The sequence below is a fragment of the Apium graveolens genome, chromosome 2 (assembly GCF_009905375.1).
Source record: "Apium graveolens cultivar Ventura chromosome 2, ASM990537v1, whole genome shotgun sequence".
Classification (NCBI taxonomy): Eukaryota; Viridiplantae; Streptophyta; class Magnoliopsida; order Apiales; family Apiaceae; genus Apium; species Apium graveolens.
In genome coordinates this window covers 1,378,404-1,401,829 of record NC_133648.1, presented here as the reverse complement: position 1 = coordinate 1,401,829, position 23,426 = coordinate 1,378,404, and the positions used below count along the sequence as shown (strand labels likewise).

The 23,426-nt window shown below is 36.1% G+C and overlaps 1 protein-coding gene and 1 pseudogene across 2 annotated transcripts; one reads left to right on the top strand and one right to left on the bottom strand.

Annotated features, from left to right (window-relative positions):
- Nucleotides 1-1,565: 1,565 nt before the first annotated feature.
- On the bottom strand, nucleotides 1,566-4,818 carry LOC141706622 (receptor-like protein 6). 2 transcript variants are annotated; one of them, XM_074509400.1, is made up of 2 exons: nucleotides 1,918-4,818; nucleotides 1,566-1,784 (listed from the first exon to the last, which is right to left on the bottom strand). In XM_074509400.1, exon 1 carries the CDS (start codon nucleotides 4,758-4,760, stop codon nucleotides 1,938-1,940), a length of 2,823 nt encoding a protein of 940 aa, XP_074365501.1. In that variant the 5' UTR covers nucleotides 4,761-4,818; the 3' UTR covers nucleotides 1,566-1,784; nucleotides 1,918-1,937. The 2 variants fall into 2 exon arrangements, with proteins under 2 accessions (XP_074365501.1, XP_074365500.1); XM_074509399.1 differs by having other exon boundaries at nucleotides 1,931-4,817.
- A 12,521-nt stretch (nucleotides 4,819-17,339) lies between these two features.
- On the top strand, nucleotides 17,340-20,129 carry LOC141706519 (putative sugar phosphate/phosphate translocator At3g17430; annotated as a pseudogene).
- Nucleotides 20,130-23,426: the final 3,297 nt, after the last annotated feature.

Below are 23,426 nucleotides of genomic sequence, written 5' to 3'. Positions count from 1 at the left end.
TCTCACCCTTTTATCATGTATTCACTGTGTAGCCCAAGGCTACACAGTTTATCATGCCTTTGTGGTAACCGGTTTCAGTCTCGGTTTTTAATTTTTCGTTTTCGACTCGGTTTGATTTTAACACTAATCAATTTTTATCAATTTCGGTTTCCATTTCAGTTTCATTTTGCTTTTTTATATATATATACACATTCCTCGTTTTATTTACGCTCGGTTCGGCTTTACGCAGATCGATTTTTATCAATTTCGGTTTTGGTTTCGGTTTCGGTTTCATTTTGACTTCTCGCTAAGCCTACTCTCTTATTTAAATTTTTTTCTTAGCCCCTGTTTATTGGTTTCATTTCGACTTTTTGTTCACTTCTATCTCCGCGTACCTCATTATAGTTTCGGTTGACCTTTGGAACACGGTATAAATATAGTATTTTACATTAAATATTTTAATATTGTTTAAAGTGTTCGTACAACCTTATCTCCAAGTGGTAATTTATTATTTGAAATATCTTTTTTATAATATAGCAAATTTTTTTGAAAATACATAAAAATTACTTTTATTTGAAAAAATTTCGCGAGTATAAAGACTAAATATCAAGTTTAGCATAATTGACATTTTGTCATCACTAAACTGAAATGTCAAGTTGATTAACCACTAATCACCATAAACTAAACAACCATTACTTGACAGTCATTGGAAGCCAAGAGTATGCTTATAAAAAAAGAAATTAAAATAAATAATTATTAAAACCAGTCCAAGCATATGTATGATGAAAACTGCAATACAAGTTAGACATGGTAACAAGCTGAAGAAACAAAAGATAAAAGGTAAACAGAAGGTTTTTTTAAGGGATGAGAGCCAAATTTTATTCAATATTGTAATTTTATTTAGTGAGAGGACAAATAGCTTAAGTTCAACAGCTAGCTCTTTAAAAATATGAAAATGTACTTAACATCAGATTCTGGTTGGTTTTTAGAGTTTGTCTGTTGATAATGAAAGAGAAGAGCTGCACAATCTGTTGTTTTGAGTGCATAGATTTTTCTATGCTGGGATTTTTCTATGCTGGGATTCTGATATTGTAAGCCGAATTTACGTGCAGTTTTCGTCCCTAGACTCTGAACCAAAATTTGCAGGAACTTGAGATGCACTGCTGTTCAGGTATGTTGGCAGATATGATGCAAGGATCTATTTCCCAAGATTTATCGGGCTCACGAGTTTCGTGGTGGAGAAGATTTAAGCATTTCAATTCTCAAATTCAGTTTCATTCAGCAATGATTGTAAAATTAATCTTAAATCCTGTTCTCAGTAAGCAGTTGCAGGTTTTTTGATAAATGTTGCTGAGCAGGTCTGGGTCTGTTTGCCTGACAACTTATAAGTCCGGTTATGGACGAGTGTTTATAAGTCGAATGATAAGTTGAATGTTTAGAATGACGTACTTTTTCTCACCTTATTTTGAGTTTTCCTTTTTTTATTAACTTAATTGTAAAATATATGTTTATAAATGTTGCAGTGCAGGTCTTTTTAAGTATGTCACAGACAAAATGTCGCCAAGAAAAATCTTAAACGAATCGAATGAATACAACGGACTTTCTTATTTAAGTACAAGATAACTGCATTCCGAAATAACATAAAACAATAGTACTTTACCAGACAAGGCAACAACTGAAAACTCACATCTATAGTTATGGAACAAGAACAAACTTAATTAAAAAGCTTATCATCATGGACACTGTTATCTTCAACGGTATAAGAGACTGCAAAATCACATCCTTGAGCACCAACGGTAGCAAGCCTGCAACATCGTTTCATATGATTAGGTCATCAGAATTTCAATGTGTTTTATGTAACTGCATAAACCAAAATATAGAAAAACAATTGCAGAGACATTTCCGGTAAAAGAGACTGCAAAAATCATTTCCAAGTACCGTTATGGCAGACCTGTTTCCTAAGCCCGAATGATCTGCCTCTTTTGCATCCTTGGTTTCTTTTGTGTCCTTCCAAACTTGTGAACAATCTTCCGAATCAGCCAGGGGTGTCTATCTGTTATGATGTCTCCCATAACATATCCGATAACAAGCCCACTTCCAAGTCCTACTAATATGAATAACCAATCAAATCCACTTGGAAACGTGTCTTCATCAGAATCATCCTCGTCATCATCAGGCGGTGACAGCTGAGTTCCACAATCCTTAGATATCGGGAATCCACAAAGTCCCGAGTTTTCCATGTAAGAACTACTGTCAAATGTTTTGAACTGGGGGCCTTCTGGTATGTGACCGTGTAGGAGGTTGTGAGACACATTGAAGAAAGCGAGAAAATTGAGTTGTGTTGCTAACTGCTGAGGGATGACTCCTGAAAGCTTGTTCTGTGAAAGGTCCAAAGATTCAAGCTGTGTCAGGTTCCCGAGTGACGGAGGAATTGGGCCTGTGAGATAATTGTTTGAAAGATCAAGCAACTGGAGAGCCTGTAGACTTCCAAGAGATTCTGGAATCTGCCCTGTGAATTTGTTAGTTGAAAGTACAACAGCAGTGAAAATATTGGAAATCTTTTCATACTCCGTCTCTACACCTTTGTTGTTAAGAACCATTGAGCTGGAATATGGGAGCTTGTAAAGGTACACAAAGTTGCCTCTGTGCATTTCGAAGCTCACGATTGTCTCTATATATTGTTCCTTATCTGTACGGAAAACTTTCATTGCATTCCAAATCTCGATGTAATTCACAGGCAAAGCACCAGTGAAAAAGTTATTAGAGAGATTAATAATGCACATCATCGGAAACTCTGAAGGAATCTTTGGACTTCCAACTGCCCCATGAAACATGTTGGAATGCAGAAGCAGAACTTGTAGTTGTGGAAGAGTCCCCAACCAAGTAGGGAAAGTTTGTTTGATTTGGTTGTTTGATAGGTCCAAAATCTTTAACATTTTACAATTTGACAACGAGTTTGGAACTTCCCCTGTTAACTGGTTTTGGCTCAAGTCCATCACCTTCAAGTCGCATTCTTTTGGGTACATTTGAGGAATTGTACCAGTAAAGTTGTTGTCTTGGAAAACAAGGGCTTCCAGAGAATTGGCAAGACACTGTGGAATTGTTCCACTCATGCTGTTATTTGACAAATCTAGTACTTTGAGAGACATGACAGCACATATCATGGGTGAAATATCTCCAGTTAATCTGTTGTTATACGCCGAGTATATATTTGTATTTGGTGGTGGAACTGGGAGATTCCCTTGTAGCATATTATTGCTTATGTCTATGTATCTCAAACTCTTACTTGCAATCGCAAATGGATTCCTTTCTAAAGCTGTTAGGTAGTTATGAGAAAGGTCAATTGCCTCCAAATTATTACTTGCATTCCAAATCCAGTGTGGTATATGACCATCAATATTGTTTCCATTCAGTCCAAGCATTCTTAAGTTACTCTGGAATTGCAAGAAGTACGGGAACTCTGTTAAGTTACAGCTATTCAAAAATATAACTTCAAGCTTTGGAAGAGTGAAGTTAATGTGATGGGAGTCAATTAACGTTATGCGGGATAGATCAAGAAAGGTAAGGTTTCTATAACTCTGAAAAATGTCAACCTCTACTGCACCAGTAAAGTTATTATAACCCAGACAAAGATATTCTAGATTTTTGAGCTGAGAAAATGATCGAGGAATTCGACCTGTTAGTTCATTATACCTCAAATCTAAACTGATTAATTGGGTCATGTTCATCAGCCACAACGGGATTTCACCCACAAAGTAATTATGATTAAGGTTAAATTGAGTAAGTCGGGTTAGGCTTGCAAGAGATGGTGTGATCTCACCGACAAAGTAATTATATTTTAGGTTAAGATGAAAAAGTTGTGTTAAATTTGCTAGAGATGGTGGGATATCACCATATAAGTTTGTATCCTCGAGGTTTAACAGAGTCAGTTTAGTTAGCTTGTGAAGCCAAGAAAGATCACCTGAATTATTGAACATGTTAGTTCCTACTGATAAAAAAGTGAGTTGGGTCAAGTTACCAATTGAGGCCGGAATTGATCCAGAAAAAAAGCAATTACGGAGTCGCAACCTAGTCAGTGACTGCAGATTTCCGATTGAGGCCGGAATGTTACCAGAGAAATTTGTGTAAGCAGTATCCAGTTCCCTCAAGAGGTTTGTGTTGTTGAACTCTGGAAGGTAACCACTGAGATTTTGATTGTCACTCACATAAAGAAAAAGCAGGCCTGGTAGACTGAAAATGGCAACCGGAAAGTCTCCATACAAATTGTTCTCAGACAAATCAAGGAAAGTCAATTCGGACATTTCTGAAAACTCAAGTGGAATTTGGCCAGAAAATGAAGAGTGGGAGAGATTTAGAGAGGATAAACTTGAAAGACGGGAGATCTCGGGTGGGATAAAAGAGTTCATAAAGTCATTATCTGCAAGGTTTAAGTTCTGGAGATGAACAAGGCTAAACAAGGTGCTGTTGGAGTGAAGAGTAGCAGTTATTAGACTGCTACTGAGGTCAAGACCGATAACGTAACCGGTTGCGTCATCACACTCAACCCCATCCCACAAGCAGCAATCACTGCTGCCATTTCCTCTAGACTTCCAAGATGAAGTCTTCGAGTAAGCAGGCGAACTAGAAGAAGTAAAAAGGCTTTGCTTAAAATGTAAAAGAGCAGACCTCTCGTGATCGTGGCATGACTTGGCAGTATCAATAGTATGAGATATAGTAATGAAATGAAAAAAGTGCAGGAGAAACAATAATATTAAGAGGGTAAAGCTGTGTGACGCGGCCATGGCAGATAATCAAGTAGCTCTGTGTGAACTCTTTTGATATGGGCAGTATGAAATGTACTAGTATATATACACAAGGTGAGTCTTCTGGGGACCAAGTAAATTCGAACTATTTTAAAATTTTGATTCTGTCAAAGAACTTACGACAATGTAGTGGACCTCACTGTAACCATGGAATCTACATACACACAGATTTAGGGGAAGAAAAAATAAGAAAGAAGTTAGATTTTGCAAAGCTATCTGAAAATCTACCATGTGAAAGGCGAGGACTTGGTCTTGTTGATCATTTGCTTCCGGTCACTGATATGTCACACTGTCTACCTCTGGTGTGGAAATTTTTATCAATGTATTCCACATAAAAGGACAAAGAAATGTGTGATGAAAACAAATATGGAAATGCTTGATTCTGATTGATATGCATGACTGGTAGCTTGGCCTTGCCTGACATAGGATCGAGAAATAGAACATCATCGAGATGACAAAGTTCCAAAACAGGAAGACTTGCTTATATGACTCGATGCAGGTCTCCTGTACTTGCTTTTCTTTCTCACTAGAACATCATCGAGATGACACAAAATATAAACTTCCAAAAGAGGAAGACTTGGTTATACGGTGATTAATGCTTTTCAGTAATCACTGGAAATGTTCAATCTGATCTCATAGACTTCATTTGCTTCCAGTCACTGAAACATCGCACTGGCCTACATACCTTTTCGAAGAAGCTAAGGGATTGCATCTCACTGGTGTATGTACCTCAAGGAATCACTTTCAAGCTACAACGTAAGGGATTGCCTCATCAGTACATCCTGTAGTCGCTAGACAAGGTGGATGATATCAGAAATAATCTTAAAACCTCGTCCTCTTATTTCCAATATTTCACTTGTAAGTTAACCTTTTCCTTTATGTACAATCTTCCTGCTTCGGTGTTGATAAGCTCCAGGAGAAACTTAAAATACAACAAAACAGAAGTATCTAAGGCATTTCGATCAGTTAACCTATTATTCCATTAAAATTTTTAATCGAATCTCAGTACAACATAATAAATTTCTTCCAAGTTTCATCCTTTACAATCCAGAACCTGCAATTCATAAAACTTCAGTTCAGCTACAGCTCCGGCAGAAACATATTCATAGAAATATATTCTACTTTATTGCTTTCGGAATCATAAGAAATACATTTGAAGCAGTTACTTCACCAATGCCAATTTTAATGTTTTTAAGATTTAAGTAGGGCTGTTCACGAACCAAGCCGAGCCGAGTTTTGATCGAAGAGAGCCAGGCTTTAATAATTTTTTGTGACGAAACGAGCTTTCTTATCGAACAAAAATTGTGTTCAAGCTCGAGCTCATTAACTAACGAGCCGAACACGAGCTTGTCCGCGAACATAAACGAGCCGAGCCGAGCCAGAAAAAATCCGAGTCAACCGCTATTTAACTGTGAAAATAACTTATCAAATATATTTTATTTTTTGAAACTTTTGTTATATCACTAAAATATATATATCTTGACATCCATACGGTTGGATCGATGGAAAATATTTTTTAAAAATCGAAACACCAATTCAAGACTAAACACTAGTTAGCGGTAATAGTCAAACTAATGCTTGACTGTTAAAATATAAAACCAAATAAAATTATCTTGATTTGAAACTTTGGTTATATCAATAAAATATATTTATTTTGACATTCATACGCTTGAATCAATTAGAAATAATTTTAAATAAGTCGAGACACCAATACATGACTAAACACTAGTCACTGGTACTGTGTTTGACTGTTAAAATAGAAAAATGGCTCTTTATCTCACAATTTTTAGAGTAAAATGCCCAAAATATCATAACATGACTTAATGGCCCTTTGTATCACAGTGGAACGGATATAAAAATTGCATTTATAGTTTTACATGGATCGTGGTGTCGGTCCAGTGGTTATGCGGTGCAATTATGAACTTAGCCCGCAGAAGGTTGCAGGTTGAAATCCAACATACTCCAGTTTCTATTTTTTTAACACTATAAACGCATTATTTCTATGCGTTGCTGTCTAAACCCAAGCATCCAAATCATGCATTTCCTTACTAACGCATTCTTTACATGCATTTCATTTTTTTAATTTATTTTTTTCAATTTTTTGTTCTGTTTTGGTATTGTTAATTTATTGAAACGCAATTCAGAAATGCGTTTTGTAAAAACGCAAATTAAAAATGCGTTTTTTCGTGATATAAAGGGTTATTTTTCCTTATTGTGAGATGTTGGGTCATTTTGTTTCAAATTGTAATATAAAGGGTCAACACTTGTTAAAATAGCAAACCAAATAAAATTATTTTGATCTGTAACTTTGGTTATATCAATAAAAAATATATATTATGACATCCATACGGTTGGACCGATATAAATTATTTTTAGAATAATCAAAACAACAAATCAGGACTAAACACTAGCTAGCGGTAATAGTCAAACTAATACTTGACTTTTAAAATGACAAATCAAATAAAATTATATTGATTTGAAATTTTGGTTATATCATTAAAATATATTTATTTTGACATCCATACGGTTGGATCAATTAGAAATAATTTTAAATAAGTCGAGACACCAATACAGGACTAAATACTAGTTACCAGTACTAGTCAAACTAATTTTTGACTATTAAAATAACAAATCAAATAAAATTATTTTGATTTGAAACTTTGATTATATCAATAAAATATATATTTTATGACATCTATACGGTTGGACCGATATAAAGAATTTTTAAAATAATTGAAACAACAAATTCGGACTAAACACTAGTTAGCGTTACTAGTCAAACTAATGCACGACCGTTAAAATAGAAAATCAAATAAAATTATTTTGATATGTAACTTTGGTTATATCAATAAAAAATATATATTATGACATCCATACGGTTGGACCGATATAAATTATTTTTAGAATAATCAAAATAACAAATCAGGACTAAACACTAGCTAGCGGTAATAGTCAAACTAATACTTGACTTTTAAAATGACAAATCAAATAAAATTATATTGATTTGAAATTTTGGTTATATCATTAAAATATATTTATTTTGACATCCATACGGTTGGATCAATTAGAAATAATTTTAAATAAGTCGAGACACCAATACAGGACTAAACACTAGTTACTAGTACTAGTCAAACTAATTTTTTACTTTTAAAATAACAAATCAAATAAAATTATTTTGATCTGAAACTTTGGTTATATCAATAAAATATATATTTTATGACATCTATACGGTTGGACCGATATAAAGAATTTTTAAAATAATTGAAACAACAAATTCGGACTAAACACTTGTTAGCGTTACTAGTCAAACTAATGCACGACCGTTAAAATAGAAAATCAAATAAAATTATTTTGATCTGTAACTTTGGTTATATTAATAAAAAAATATATATTATGACATCCATACGGTTGGACCGATATAAAGTATTTTTAGAATAATCAAAACAACAAATCAGGACTAAACACTAGCTAGCGGTAATAGTCAAACTAATACTTGACTATTAAAATGACAAATCAAATAAAATTATATTGATTTGAAATTTTGGTTATATCATTAAAATATATTTATTTTGACATCCATACGGTTGGATCAATTAGAAATAATTTTAAATAAGTCGAGACACCAATACAGGACTAAACACTAGTTACTAGTACTAGTCAAACTAATGTTTGACTGTTAAAATAACAAATCAAATAAAATTATTTTGATCTGAAACTTTGGTTATATCAATAAAATATATATTTTATGACATCTATATGGTTGGACCGATATAAAGAATTTTTTAAATAATCGAAACAACAAATTCGGACTAAACACTAGTTAGCGTTACTAGTCAAACTAATGCACGACCGTTAAAATAGAAAATCAAATAAAATTGTTTTGATTTGAAACTTTGATTATATCATTAAAATATATATTTTATGACATCCATACAGTTGGATCGATAAAAAATATTTTTAAAAAAAACTTAACTAAAATATATTTATGAAAGCTGGATTTTAAAATTAGAAACTAAAATAAAAAATTTCTAAATAATGTCAAAATATAGCGCATATGGTATGCAAAATGATCGTTGGAAGATGAAAAAAATACCGTGAAGTCGGATTTTGTTTTTAAAAATCATACCTATATAAAAATATTCAGGATATATTTTAATTTTTTTGAGTTTTAACGAGCGAGTTCGAACCGAGCCGAACCAAGCCGAGCTCGAGCCGAACAACCCAAAACTCGGCTCGAGCTCGTTTTGCTTAATAAACACATTTGTCTGTTCAAGGTCGAGCTCGAGTTCGTTAACGAGCCGAACCGAACGAGCTCTGAACAAGCCGAGCTCGAGCTTGTTCACGAACAGCTCGGTTCGTGAACAACCCTAGATTTAAGTACTAGACACTTATAAGAGCATCTCCAACCATGTAGAACCCTTAGCTAAAAATCATTAATACATACTATAAATAAAAAAATATAGAGATTATGTAAAAAAATCCATCTCCAATGGTACATTCCCCTTGTCTATAAATACATTCAACCTCGTGATGTTGACTATATTTGTTGAACCACTACAAACCTGTAAGAAATCTGTAAAAAAAATGTAATCATTTATTACCATATTGAAGATATATATTTTATTTATAACAACATAAAATTTTAATAACATACTATTTTTAAAATATAGCTAACCAATATAGCCAATACCATCGAAGAATAATGTTTTATGGATTCAACAAATTTTACATATTATCTTACAGTTCCGGTTTAGCCAACCAATTATAATCAACATTATCGGACATGCTCTAACTTTTTCTCACATAAAATAAGCAAATATATAATCTAATTGAAAGAAGATGTCAGACAAACAAATTTTTGCAGCAAAAATCCCTTGATTAACGGATAAAAGTTTTTTTTCCCTTTCGGTACAAATTTTATCAGCACATGTGGTTCTAAAAATTTTCCGCTGAGTGTTTTACGTCATGAATATCTATCACATTACCCGCCTCTTTTACAACTAACTTCTTGGCTCTTTCATAGTCTGTTGACATTTTCTTAAGGTGATGAATGTCTAGTTCCATGCTTAAGTTCATATGAATAAAATGCTTAAGTTCATATGAATAAAATGCTCGATCTTACTGTTCTCGAATAACTTCTTATGTGCAATTTGAATGGTTGCATCCTCTTTAGCTCTGAAGAAGAAGAAATATAAACAGAGATAATAGAATAGAAATACAGATTATATAATGTATCATGCAATCGTTCAGAAACTGAGAAGTATTGTAAACAGATTAAAGACGTTTCAAAATACCAAACAGAATAGTAGGATACATATTATAATTACTAGTAGATACCCGTGCGAAGCACGGACAGAGATCAAAATATCAATATTTAATAATGATTAGAACAAATTATTTTAATTTTTTTATTAAAATATATAATAAATAAAATTGTACGATTAGTGCAATTTTCATTTTTTAATTATATATAGTTTTCATTAATTCAAATCTTATTATAACAACAAACTGAACGGTATTATGTATCTATTGTTCAAAAAGACATAACTAATATTTTACATCAAAACTTTAGTCGCGACACGATTGATGGATAATTTAACAAAAAATTAAATTAATAGCACTAAATAATTGCATATTAAATTTCTTATTGTTAGCTGAATTTGTGTTTTTATATAGTTTGTGATTGCATAATTTTTTTAATAAAATATTCATTATGTATGTATAAATTTGCAATTGGTGCTAAAATAGCATTCTGTAGGTATGAATCTAAAAATTACAATGTGTTATGGGTAAAAAACTAAGGTTATTATTTGCTGTATTTTTTACTAAGGTTCGGGAGTTCAAGACCTATAATGGCTGCTCTCGTGTTTCGTAGCATAATTCTGCCTTTACGAGATGCCTACGTATCTCTGTGAATTAAAGAATCAAGCCAAAAACGTAGTTTTGATCTGTGGGGTGAGACCCCTTATATAGATGTGGGAGTCCTTGAATTAGACTTGGTATAGGAGACTTGGTGGTCAAGTCTCTGAATTAGGATGGACTTAGGAGTCCTAGGAAGTAGGAAGTTGATTCTTTATCCTATGAGGTTCCTTGGAGACCAATCTGCAAGGATTTATATCCCCACTAGGACTTATCTTAATAGTTGTTTTTCTCCCTTATTAATTAATTACGAAATTAATAAATAATCAAGGTTTTGGGCCTTCTTTGTTCCATCATGCCCGATCTGGTCCATCAGGCCTGATCAACATGTTAACATTTCTGGTCTGAATATCATACATCTTCTTATTAGGCCTAGCAGCCCACACCTTGTATAATCAATGTAATATTTAATTACACAATCAGGATTTATTTATCCCTGTCATTTGCCCCCCAACTTTTGGGAAACAGAGACTAGGTTTCACAAAAGTTAAGTTCATTTGTTCCCTTACAGGGTATCGTTTTTGCGTAAAGTGTGGAGCGACCTACACATTTACTACGATTTACTTTTATCCCTTTTTATTTAGAAATTATCTTAATTTCCAGGATTTTTTTTTCTTTATTCGGGGATTTTTCCTCAATTTTCTGGAATTTTTCCCTTTATTCTGGGATTTTTTCTCAATTTTCTGGAATTTTTCCCTTTATTCTGGGATTTTTCCTTAATTTTCTGGTTTCTGGAATTTTTCCCTTTATTCTGGGATTTTTCCTCAATTTTATGGCTTAAAATTGATCAGGATTTATACCAAATCGATCAGGATTCATGCCGAATCGATCAGCAATCCTGGTCGAAATCGATCAGGATCCTGATCGATATTACTGTGATATTGCCATTTTGGTCGATTATATATTCGATCAGGATTCCTGATCGATTTCGATCAGGATCCTAATCGAACTAACTCAGAAAGTAACACTCTAGTCGATGGAATCTTCGACCAGGATTTATGCAGAACCGATCAGGATTCCTGATCGATTTCGATCAGGATTCTGATCGAACTAGCCTTCAAAGTAACACTCTAGTCGACGGTATCTTCGACCAGGATCTATGCAAAATCGATCAGGATTCCTGATCGATTTCGATCAGGATTCTGATCGAATTATCCCTCAAAGTAACACTCTAGTCGATGGTACCTTCAATCAGGATTCTTCCTTTTGTCGATCAGGACTCTGATCGAACTAAGTGAATTTCTACCCTCCTGATCGAATAAAATATCGATCAAGATTCTTTTCTCTGTCGATCAGGACTCTGATCGAACTAAGTGAATTTCTACCCTTTTGATCGAATGAAGTATCAATCAGGATTCCTTTCTCTGTCGATCAGGACTCTGATTGAATCATTTCTTTAAAATTCTGGTCCTTCAGTTTCCATCGGTGCTTCTAGATTATTCCTGACACTTCTTGATAATGGGCTTTTTTAAGTTAGGCCTGGCTACATGGGCCTAAAAACGCATCGTATTCCGAGCTTTTCGCTTATATAAGAGAAGCGCGAAGTGAGAATCCTCACTTCACTCCTCATTTCTCAAACTTCCTCTCAAAATTCTATTTAGAGTTCTCTCTTAAGAAGGCGATTTCCGGCGACTTCAGCCACCGCAGCTCCACCTTTCTCAAATTTTTTCTGGGTTTCAAGCATTCATCCGAAGCATATCAATGGCGGATCGTGACTTGGCTCGTTTGGGGAAGATGAATGTTTCTAAGAGAGGTACAAATATTCAAATTCAATCTCCGTATACTTCCTTAATTGATATGATAAACTCTAGAGGTGATGAATATCCTTCTCTATCTGAATTAGATTCGTATAACCATGGTAACACCTTTCATGAGTTAGAGGATAGAATTGAGTCCCTGAATACCCTGTATAAACTTCCACCTTATCTTAGGATTACCCCAGCTACCCTTGGGGATAGCACATGTAACTGGGAGGGGGATACCTTGTTTATTTATCGAGGAGCCCTGAACGCGGGTCTTAGGTTTCCGTTTCACGAATTTATTCCTCGTCTGCTTGCAGATTTAAAAATTAACCCTTGCCAACTTCCCCCTAATGCATGGAGGAATATTCTCTAGTTTATGGTTCTTTGTCTTAAAAATAATTTTCCTCTTTCTGTAGCTGTCTTTAGGAAAGTTTTTCAATTTTATAATAGTTCCATGAGTCAACCGGGCTGGGTTTTAATTCGTCAACGGCCCAAAATTCCTCATATTTTCGATAGCAACTCCATAGTAGAGAACAACCCTAAATGGAGGGATGAGTTTGTTAGGCTGACTTGGGCCGGGGGTGATTGGGCCACACTCTTCCGTAGGCCCTTCCCTTTTGCAAAGTATCAGATGGTAGTCCTGGTAGCATCAGGTTAACTGATGAGGAGGAGGTGGCCTATCAAGCCTTAATTTCAGATGATGGGAAAACAGACACCTGGACCCTTTTAGAGTAGTTTTCCTTGAAGAAAGTTGGTCTCTCTCAGGCCAGTGATAAGGGTAAATTTATACCTGCGTAGCTATTTTTCCTTCCCTTTAATTACAATTTTATTATCTTCTGAAATTTAATATTCCTCCTACTTTTTCTTTCAGCTTGTGAGGCTATTAATAACGTCAACAGGCCCAAGGAGGGGGAATCTGGCCGCCAAAAGAGGGCCAAGCTAAACAGGGACCCCAGGGGCAAGCTTGATGCTCCTGCTTTCCTTAAGCCCCACGTCCCTGTTGTGGAGCTTGGGGATGACGTGGATCCTCCACTTAAGGCACACTCCTTCAGGCCTAACTGGGGCTTTAGGAGAAGTGACACGGTGGTTGGATCCACCAAATAGGCTAAGGATTGGTCGTACCATTCCATCACTCCCCATGACTTCACTGACATCGTTACGGGGAGTGACATCGAGACTATTGAGCTTCTGGGTTCTCAGGCCCAAGATGCGGTAACTTTCTACTCTTTCTTTCTTTTTTAAATTCCAACTTTCTCGTATTTCAATGAACTTGTGTTAAATCATATTTCTTTGTAGAGTAACACCTATTTCCAGGCGGCCCTCCATCAGGCTAAGTCCTAGAAGGGTAGCTCTGATGAGTTTGAGAAGGAGATGAAGAAATGGGAGGAGAGAGCTAAAGTCCTGGAGAAGAAGTTGGACACGAAGAAGGAGGAGCTGGCTAAGGCTCATTCCGAGCTGGTGAAACTTAGGAGCGATAAATAAAAACTCATCGATGACTACATGGATTCTAATAAGTTTAAGAATCTCATGGAGATTCATGATGAGGGTCTTTACTCCCTTCAGTTTACTCAGGGATGGGATGCGGCCGTAAAGGCGGTTTCTGAGAGGCATCCAGGCTTAGTCGACCCTAAGGACTTTATAAGTCCTGAGCAGGCTGAAACGGAAGACAGCATATATGCCCTCTTCAACTCCCCTCAGCCAGATGATCGCATCTTGGATCCCAACACTGCTTCTCATCCCGCTTCTCCTCCCGCTTCTCCTGCGAAGGATGCTGAATGTGCTGATAAGGAGCAAGGGAATGAAGGCTCTCGCATGGAGGAGTAGTTTTTCTATTTTGTAATTTTACCCTTAACTTATGTCTGAACTTTGTTTATATCAGAACTTATTACCCTTCGGGGTTATTTCATATGCTGCTTTCCTTATATGTTGCTTTCCTTATTCGCATCTTTCTCCTTTATCTTTCCAATACTTAATATGCATTTAAACTTGAACTAATTGGCCCTTTGAGTTGTGCAACATGCACTCTTATAAAAGAATCCTTGAAGTCTTCTTCTTTCAATGATCAAAGCATGATTCTTTTGTTAAAACCACACAAGGTATTATCATACTTAAACATCCATAGGTCGAAATAATTTCAAACTTATTAATATGAAGTATAGTTTTCCAAAACCTTACATAGTATGGGTTCGACCCTTAACAATAATGACTCGACAATGTAAATTCTACTAGAATATAAAATCCTACGCAAGCAAAGCTTCAAGGTGCTTTTCAACCTACTTGTCATCTTGACAAGTGAGAATCGTATTCAGTTGCCCTACACATAGTAAACCTTCAGGTTTTGTTCATGCCAGGTTCTTGGGACTTCAAAACCATCCATAGTCTCCAGCTTGTAGGTTCCTCTACCTTGAACACTCTTGACTTTGTATGGCCCTTCCCAATTCGGGGCAAGCTTCCCTTTCTGTCCTACACTAGAAGCTTCTATCTTCCTCAAGACTAGGTCGCCTTTTTTGAAAAATCTTTCTTTAACCCTTAGGTTGTAGTAGAATGAAGTCTTTTTCTGATATTCTACTATCTTTGCATGTGCCTCATCTCGCACTTCATCAATTAAGTCCAGAGCCAACCTTTGTCCTTCCTCATTTTCCTCAGCATTGAAAGCTTGAATCCTGGGAGAGGAATGTGATATCTCCACGGGAACAACTGCTTCTGCTCCATATGCCAACATGAAGGGAGTTGCTCCAGTCGTGACTCTACAGGTAGTCCTATAGGCCCATAATATTGGAAGTATCTCATCCACCCAATTATTTCTTGATTTCTTGATCCTCTTCTTTAGTCCATCCAGGATTATTCGATTTGCTACCTCCGCTTTCCCATTGGCTTGCGGGTGAGCCACAGAGGTGAACCGTAACTCAATTTCATTTTCTTCACAGTACTTCTTGAATTCCTCGTTGTTGAATTGTGTTCCGTTTTCGGTGACTAGGATACGGGGAATTCCATACCGGCACATAATATTTTCCCACTGGAATTGTGCAACCTGCTTAGTTGTGATCTTGGCCAAGGGTTTGGCTTCAATCCACTTGGTGAAATAATCAATGGCTACAATCAGAAACTTCCTTTGTGTCGTGGCCATGGGGAAAGGCCCAAGTATATCCATTCCCCACATAGCAAAGGGGATGGGTGAGTTGATGGAGGTCAGCATCTCAGGGGGTTGTCTAACAATAGGTGCATGCTTCTGACAACGGTCAGACTTCTTCACATATTCTTTGGCATCAGCCATCATTTCTGGCCAATAAAAGCCTAAACGGGTTATTTTATGAGCTAATGCTCTGTCCCCCCAAGTGTTGTCCACATATGCCTTCATGTACTTCTTCAAGAGCCAAACGTGCCTCATTAGGCCTGAGACACCTTAAGTAAGGAACTACAAAAGATCTTTTATACAAAATCCCATCTATTAAAGAGTATCTTAGTGCTCGAACAGCCAATTTTCGTGCTTCAGTAGCATCGTTTGGTAACCAGCCGGTTTGAATGTGAGCCTTAATGGGATCAATCCATGATGTCCCCAGACCTATAGGAGCCACAAGCTTAACATCTATGCTCCGTGTCTTCAAAACGCGGAAGTACACACTTCCTGAACTTTCTTCTATCTCAGATGAAGCAAACTTTGATAATGCATCTGCCTTAGCATTTTCCTCCCTTGGAATATGCTCAACATAGCATTCATTGAATTGGGTCATCACAGCCCTTACTAGGCGGACATACTTAGCCATCGTATCATCCCTCGCCTCAAATTATCCCTTCACTACAAGAATAATGTCAATAGACATCACACATTAGACATCGGTTAACTTTGCCACTGATGTTAAAAGAGGTATTGACATCATCCCGTATTTTTGTGATGTCTTTGTTCTTTGTAGACATCGGTTATAATTAAACCGATGTCTAAACTTCACCAACAAAAAAAAAATCGCGCCCACCTTTTCTTCCCCCTAGTCAAAATTTCATTCAGTTTTAGTTCTAAAATTCCCCCTTCCCAAAATTTCCCCCCCCTTAACCAAATTTTTATTCCCCTCATTCTGAATCTCAAACTCCTCTCTCTCTCTCACGAACCCCTCCCTCTCTCGAACCTCTCTCCGCTCACAATCTCCATTTCATCATCTCAACTCCTCTCACGTCTCTCTCGAACCTCTCTCTCTCCCTCGCATCTGTGCTCACATCTTCCCTCTCTCGACTTTGTGCTCAACCTCTCACCTACCTCTGGTAAGCTTATTTGATTAGAAACTCTAATTGGTAACGTGGAATGAAACTAGTGTTGATGTTTTGATCGAAACAAACTTTGTAAATTAGGCAGTTTTTAAATCAAACTCCTAATTTTGTAAATTGGAATTTTTTCAAATCGAAACCCTAATTTACTTTTAAACATAAGTGAATATATATATAACCATTTTATCTCTTATAAAACACTCTTTTGGTTTACTATCTCATCCAGAGTCGCCGTTAAAAGCGAAAGCACAGGAAGGATGGTTCAGGGATTTACTCATCACAAACGCCACAATTATGCCACCAAATCCAACCAATACCGAATTGTCAAAACCCCTGGTACTCTTTTCAAAAACCCCTTTTCTATTTCTGATTTTTTTGTTACTTACTAGTTATTGATTTTTAAGAATATGTATGTTGTTTGATTTTATGTTATATACTTTATTGTTATGTATATGTCTTTATTAATTATTTTTGTAATTAGTTCTAAAAGTGATTGTTTAGATTTGGAAAATGTTAAGGTTAAGATTATGTAAACGGTGATATTTAAAATTTGATGAAACTTTAGGAGGTAAGCTGGTTTATCAGACAACTAAGAAGAGAGCTTGTGGACCTAAATGCCCTGTTACCTGAAAGCGAATCTATGGGGTATGTTTTTCTTGCATTTATTTTTGATTTTTTTGCTATTTACATTGTCTATTTGTCGATTTTTTGCTATTAATTTGTGTTTTAGTTGTTACAAGGCTAAATAGTTATTACATTTGGGCTTGTAGCAATGTAAGATTCTATATTTTTTTTTGAATAATTAGGCTTAATGCCTTATAGTTGAGTATTGAACGATAAAAGATCATTATTCTGGGAATATGAGCCTATAAAAGGTTTTTTGGGGAATATCTACAGTAGTACCGATTGAACAGAACTGCGAAAGTTGTTGGACTTAAATATTCTTCCGCTACTGAGGTGGGAGTTGGAGTTGATGTTCTATGTAGATTGCTATATGATGTGTGCTATAATATTGCATACTATCAACATTTCTGTTGGAGATACTTGGAAATAATCCACCTGTTGCTGCTTCTGTAGTTGGTAAGGGAATCTACCTTTTTTGTTTCCTCTTTGGATCTATGATTTCATATAAATGGTAATTTAATAGCAGGCTAATTAATTTAAGAAAATATCTTAAGCTGATGTGGTTTGTATATTAAGTGGCATTGCACTATGTTGCAGGAGATTGTATCATCTCAGATGGTTTGTTTTATGTCCAATTCTTTATTTGAGCATTGTTCAAGAAAGATAAATTTATTGCTAGTCTGACTTTAAGTTTCTTTTTGTAGGATTAGGAGCTCTCTTTGGCTACAATTTAAACCTCATCAGATTGCTGTCGGAGGTGCATATCTTGCTGCAAAGTCTATGAATATGGATCTCACTTCATCGCAGCATGTGTGGCAGGAGTTCCAGACACCGTCCTCTGTACTTAAAGGTATGTGTGTAGAGTGTTGAATGTGCCAATTTATTGTCCAGATATATTTTTTAAGGTCTGCTTACGATCATTATGCTGTTTTGAAGGGTGGTGAAATATACCATGGGGACATAATATAACTTGCGAAGTTTTACTATGCTGCTACTACTATAATCTTTTCACTCTATATGGTTTTAGTTTGCGGAGATAGCTCTGGGTACAGTATGGGGTTTTGTTCCTTTTCAAAAATACATGTCGTCATGTTGATGTTACTTATTAGAGTTAGGTGCACCATGTTGAAAATAGTACACTACTATTTGACATTGGAAGTTGTTTAACATTAGTATTTGCTTGCAATAGTTTAGGTCTGAACATAATGACTTCCATTAAGTGAGGCTCGGAAAATAAAGTAGAACTAATAAGAAAGTCAATCTATTTTTTAGTTTTACAAATCAAAGGAGCTAATAAATTTTTGGATGAGTACCAAATTTATGTGTTTGTGAACTAACTTCCTTCGCCATGATATATGTGCAATTCCATTTTAATAAACTATATACACTAAGAACTGTTTCAACTCCTTAATTGAGATGTTTCCATTCTGTGTTTGTTGATAAATTACAGTATATTGGACAGTTTGCTTCGGTGTTTAGTTAACAATGTTTCAATGCAATATTGTTAGGTATGTCATTAAAGTTCACTAACTTGCAAAGACAGCTTCTGTAAAGACAATAACTATAACATGCATTGTAAATTCCATTTTATCTTAAGTTGACCCACATTATCTGTATTTTAAACCGTAATGTTCACTTTTATTATTGACACAGGTTTGGTAACACAGCATACTTGCATATATCTGTGGCTTTCATTCAGATGCTTAAAGCCCTGAGTATGTGATTTGAACAAAATTTACACTCCTTGCTATACAGTGAAGATTTGCTTACACAGTTTTTGAATTATGCAGTGCCTGTGGCAACATTCCTCATGGCTGTTGTATGTGGCACTGACAAATTAAGATGGGATATTTTCTTAAATATGTTGCTGGTCAGTGTTGGGGTGGTTGCTTCCCCATATGGGGAGATCCATTTTAATGTAATTGGTACAACTTAACAAGTCACGGGTCTATTTGCAGAAGCTTTGAGGCTAGTCTTGACTCAGGTCCTTCTTCAAAAGAAAGGATTGACTCTGAATCCTATCACAAGCTTATATTACATCGCTCCATGCAGGTTTAAGTTCATTTCTTTTTTAGTATTTTTTTGGTACTGTGTGTGGACAACTTGTGCACCTGTTGCTGAAAGTTCAGAATCAGCATATGAATTCTATTACACGAATGTTCTCGTTCCATCATTATATGATCCTACTTTGTGATGGGGTGATATTTTCTCCTATATCATTGTATCCAACTCTGTGATGGGGTGATATTTCCTGTAAATTACCATTTTTTACTTTTAGAAGAAAGCATTGTTCAGTTCATGAAGCTACCATGTTTCCGTTAGGTAACTTCTGTATTGCAATATTTCTCACTTGCAGTTTCGCATTTCTGTTTGTACCTTGGTACTTCTCTGAGCAGCCTGGAATGGAAGTCTCTCAGATTAAGTTCAACTTCTGGATTTTTTTTCCAATGCCATTTGTGCGCTAGCATTGAACTTCTCAATTTTCTTAGTGATTGGTTGAACCGGAGCAGTGACCATTCGAGTTGCTGGTGTTCTGAAAGATTGGATATTGATTGCTCTTCCAACTGTAATATTTCCGGAGTCTATTATTACTGGACTAAACATTACTGGCTATGCAATAGGTATCTAACTTACGTTCATTATACTTTTGGATAAACTTTGCTTGTATAAAGTTAATAACATGCAGTGTTTACTTTCCTTGATCATCAGATGTTGTCCAGCAGTTAATGGAGCTCTTTTAGAAGATAATATGAAAGACGAGTACAGAATGACTCAGTGGCATCTGAGTTTTATCTATAAATGTTAGGCAGCTAATCGTTCATATACATCATGTCTTACTTTTATGGTCATTAGTGTTTAGGTTTATGTATAGTAAACCTGCTATGCAGGAGAGAGTTTAAGAGATATTACTACTGATTGAAGAAATTTTCAATATACTGGCTACCCGTTTACATGGTCTTACATAAATCTTATTTATTTCTTTTTGTGTTAGCAGTGTTTAGCACTTGACATGTATATAAGAAAAGCTGATGTCAAAAAAAGATAATGTACATCACTTTAAGGTAAAAAAACTGATGTCAAAGAAATCCAGGTTCAAGTCTAAATGAAACATAGAAATCACTTTGTTTAAGATAAAACTGATGTCAAGTGACATTATAAACATCATTTTTAACCAAACAAAACTGATGTCAAAAAACGCAATGTACCTCAGTTTTAGACAAATAACTGATGTGAAAGACTAACATGTTCAAGTCTAAATGATACATAGACATCACTTCATTCTAGAAAAAAGTGATGTCTATACGCTAAATTAGACATCACCTTTCATTAAAGAAACAGATGTTTAATATGCCATTTTACATCACCTCTGTCAAAATTATCGATGTTTTTGTGACAAAAAACATAGCTCAATATATGTTTAATATGTTTTAATAGGTGTAATTTAGTTATTAAATAATTTTGTTATAGCATTTTTTGAAAAAATCATCACATAGACATCAGTATTTTTCACTAAAATCGATGTTTTTGTGACAAAAAACATAGCTCATGATGTGTTTAACATGTTTAATAAGGTGTAATTTATTTATTAAATAATTTATTTATAGCATTTTTTATAAATAATCAACACATAGACATCTGTTTTTTTAACTGAAATCGATTTCTAATCGAGTATAGACATCTGGTATCCACCGATGTCTAGAATAGACATCACCGACATCAACATCGGTTGTGAAACAACATAGACATCGGTCAAAAAACGATGTCTATGGACTTTTTTCTTGTAGTGCTTTACCTGGGATATGACCAGCTTCGAGTCTCCACGGACTTTTAAGTTTTTGACTCTAAATGTCCCTGCTAGGCCGAGGCCAGCTATCAGGGCTTCATATTCTGCCTCATTATTTGTGGTTGGGAAGTCTAATTTCATGGCATACTCAATCAAGAACCCATCAGGGCTTTATAAAACCAATCCTGCTCCACTTGAGTTTGTTTTTGATGCTCCATCAAAATAGAGAACCCAATATTATTTCTCCTTATCACCCTTCTTTTTATCCCCATTATCAACTTTCTTGTCTTGGGGTATGGTATCTTCCTGCCCCCCGACTTCTTGGTTGGCTATGGTACATTCCACCACGAAGTCAGCTAATGCCTGGGCTTTTATTGCCGTCTGTGGCTTGTACTTAATGTCGAACTCTCCCAACTCTATTGCCCACTTGATCAACCTCCCACTAGCCTTGGGACTATGAATGATATTTCTCAGGGGCTAATTTGTCAGCACCTCAATCTGATGAGCCTGAAAGTTGGGACGTAACTTTCTTGAAACCATCACCAAGGCTAGAGTAAATTTCTCAATAGTTGAATAATTCAACTCAGCACCATGTAGAATTTTGCTGACATAGTATACGGGTTTCTGGACTTTCAGTTCCTCCTTAACCAATACAGCGCTCAAGGCACTCTCTGAAACAGCTAAGTACAAGAATAAAACTTCATTCAAAACTGGCTTGGCCAACAACGGGGCCTGGGCCATATATTTCTTTAACTCCTCGAAGGCGTTCTGGTTTTCCTCACTCCATACAAAGTCCTTAATGTTTTTTAGTGAATTGAAGAATGACAAGCACTTATCTCCTGACTTGGAGATGAATCGTCCCAGCACAGCAACCCTTCCTGTGAGCTTCTGAACATCCTTGACAGTTTTTGGTGGCTCCATGTCCAGGATCGCCTTTATTTTATCGGGGTTAGCCTCGATCCCTCTCTTGGAGACCATCAATCCCAAAAAATTTCCAAATCCTACTCCGAAAGCACACTTTGTAGGATTTAACATCATCTTGTGGTACCTCAAGACCTCAAAAGCTTCCCTCAAATGGGTTATATGATCAGTCTTTGCTAGACTCTTGACTAACATGTCATCAACATAGACTTCCATAGTCTTACCAATAAGATCCTTAAAAATTTTATTTACCAACCTTTGATAGGTGGCTCCTACATTCTTAAGACCAAATGCCATAACAAGATAACAATAAACACCAAAGTCAGTGATGAACGATACCTTTGGAATGTCATCCTTGTGCATCTTAATCTGATTGTATCCGCTAAATCCGTCCATGAAGCTCAGCATCTCATGCCCAACAGTGACATCAATCAATGTATCAATTCTCGGCAACGGAAAACAGTCTATGGGACATGCATCATTCAGATCAGTGAAGTCTATACACATCCTCCACTTTCCATTGGCCTTCTTCACCATTACAAGGTTTTCTAACCATTCCGTAAATTGAATCTCCTCAATGAATCCAACCTCGAAGAGCTTCTCTACTTCTTGTCTTATAGCCTCTTGTCTTTCCGGGGCAATGTTTCTTTTCTTTTGTTTCACTGTCTTCCGGCTTGGGTCCACGTTTAATTTGTGAGTAATCAGCTCCGGGTCTATGCCTGGCATATCAGCTGTTGACCACGCAAACACATCACTATTTTCTTACAAAAATCTCACCAACTTCCCTCTAAGGGGCTCCTCAAGTGTGGCTCCAATAAAAGTCATCCTCTCAGGATTCCCGGGGTCTAAAGGAATCGAAATTAAGTCTTCTGCCGGCTTTCCTCTCTTCTCATCATTCTCTCGGACATCCATATCTTCAATAGGAAGAACCTGCCCCCAACTCCATCTGCCCTCAAAGAGGCTACATAACAGCTTCTAGCCATTTTTTGATCTCCTCTCTCTTCTCCAATCCCGTTCCGAGTGGGAAACTTCATAACTGAATGGTAAGAAGAAGGGACTGCCTTGAAGGCATGTATCCCTGTTATTCCTATGATAGCATTATAAGTTGAACTAGCCTTTACCACCACAAAGTCCAACATCTGTGTTGCTTGCCTTGGTTCCTGATCTATGGTGGTTGGCAATTTGATTATCCCTTCTACAGGACATTCTACTCCCGCAAATCCATATCGGCATGTCGGTTGGGGTCAATTGAGAATCGTTATACCCCATCTTTAGAAAGGCATCATGGAGTAAGATATCCACTGAAGCACCATTATCCACAAGGACCCTCTTAACCGGGCTATTTCTTATTATCGGTGTTATGACCAGCGGGTCGTCATGAGGAAATTTTACACCTTC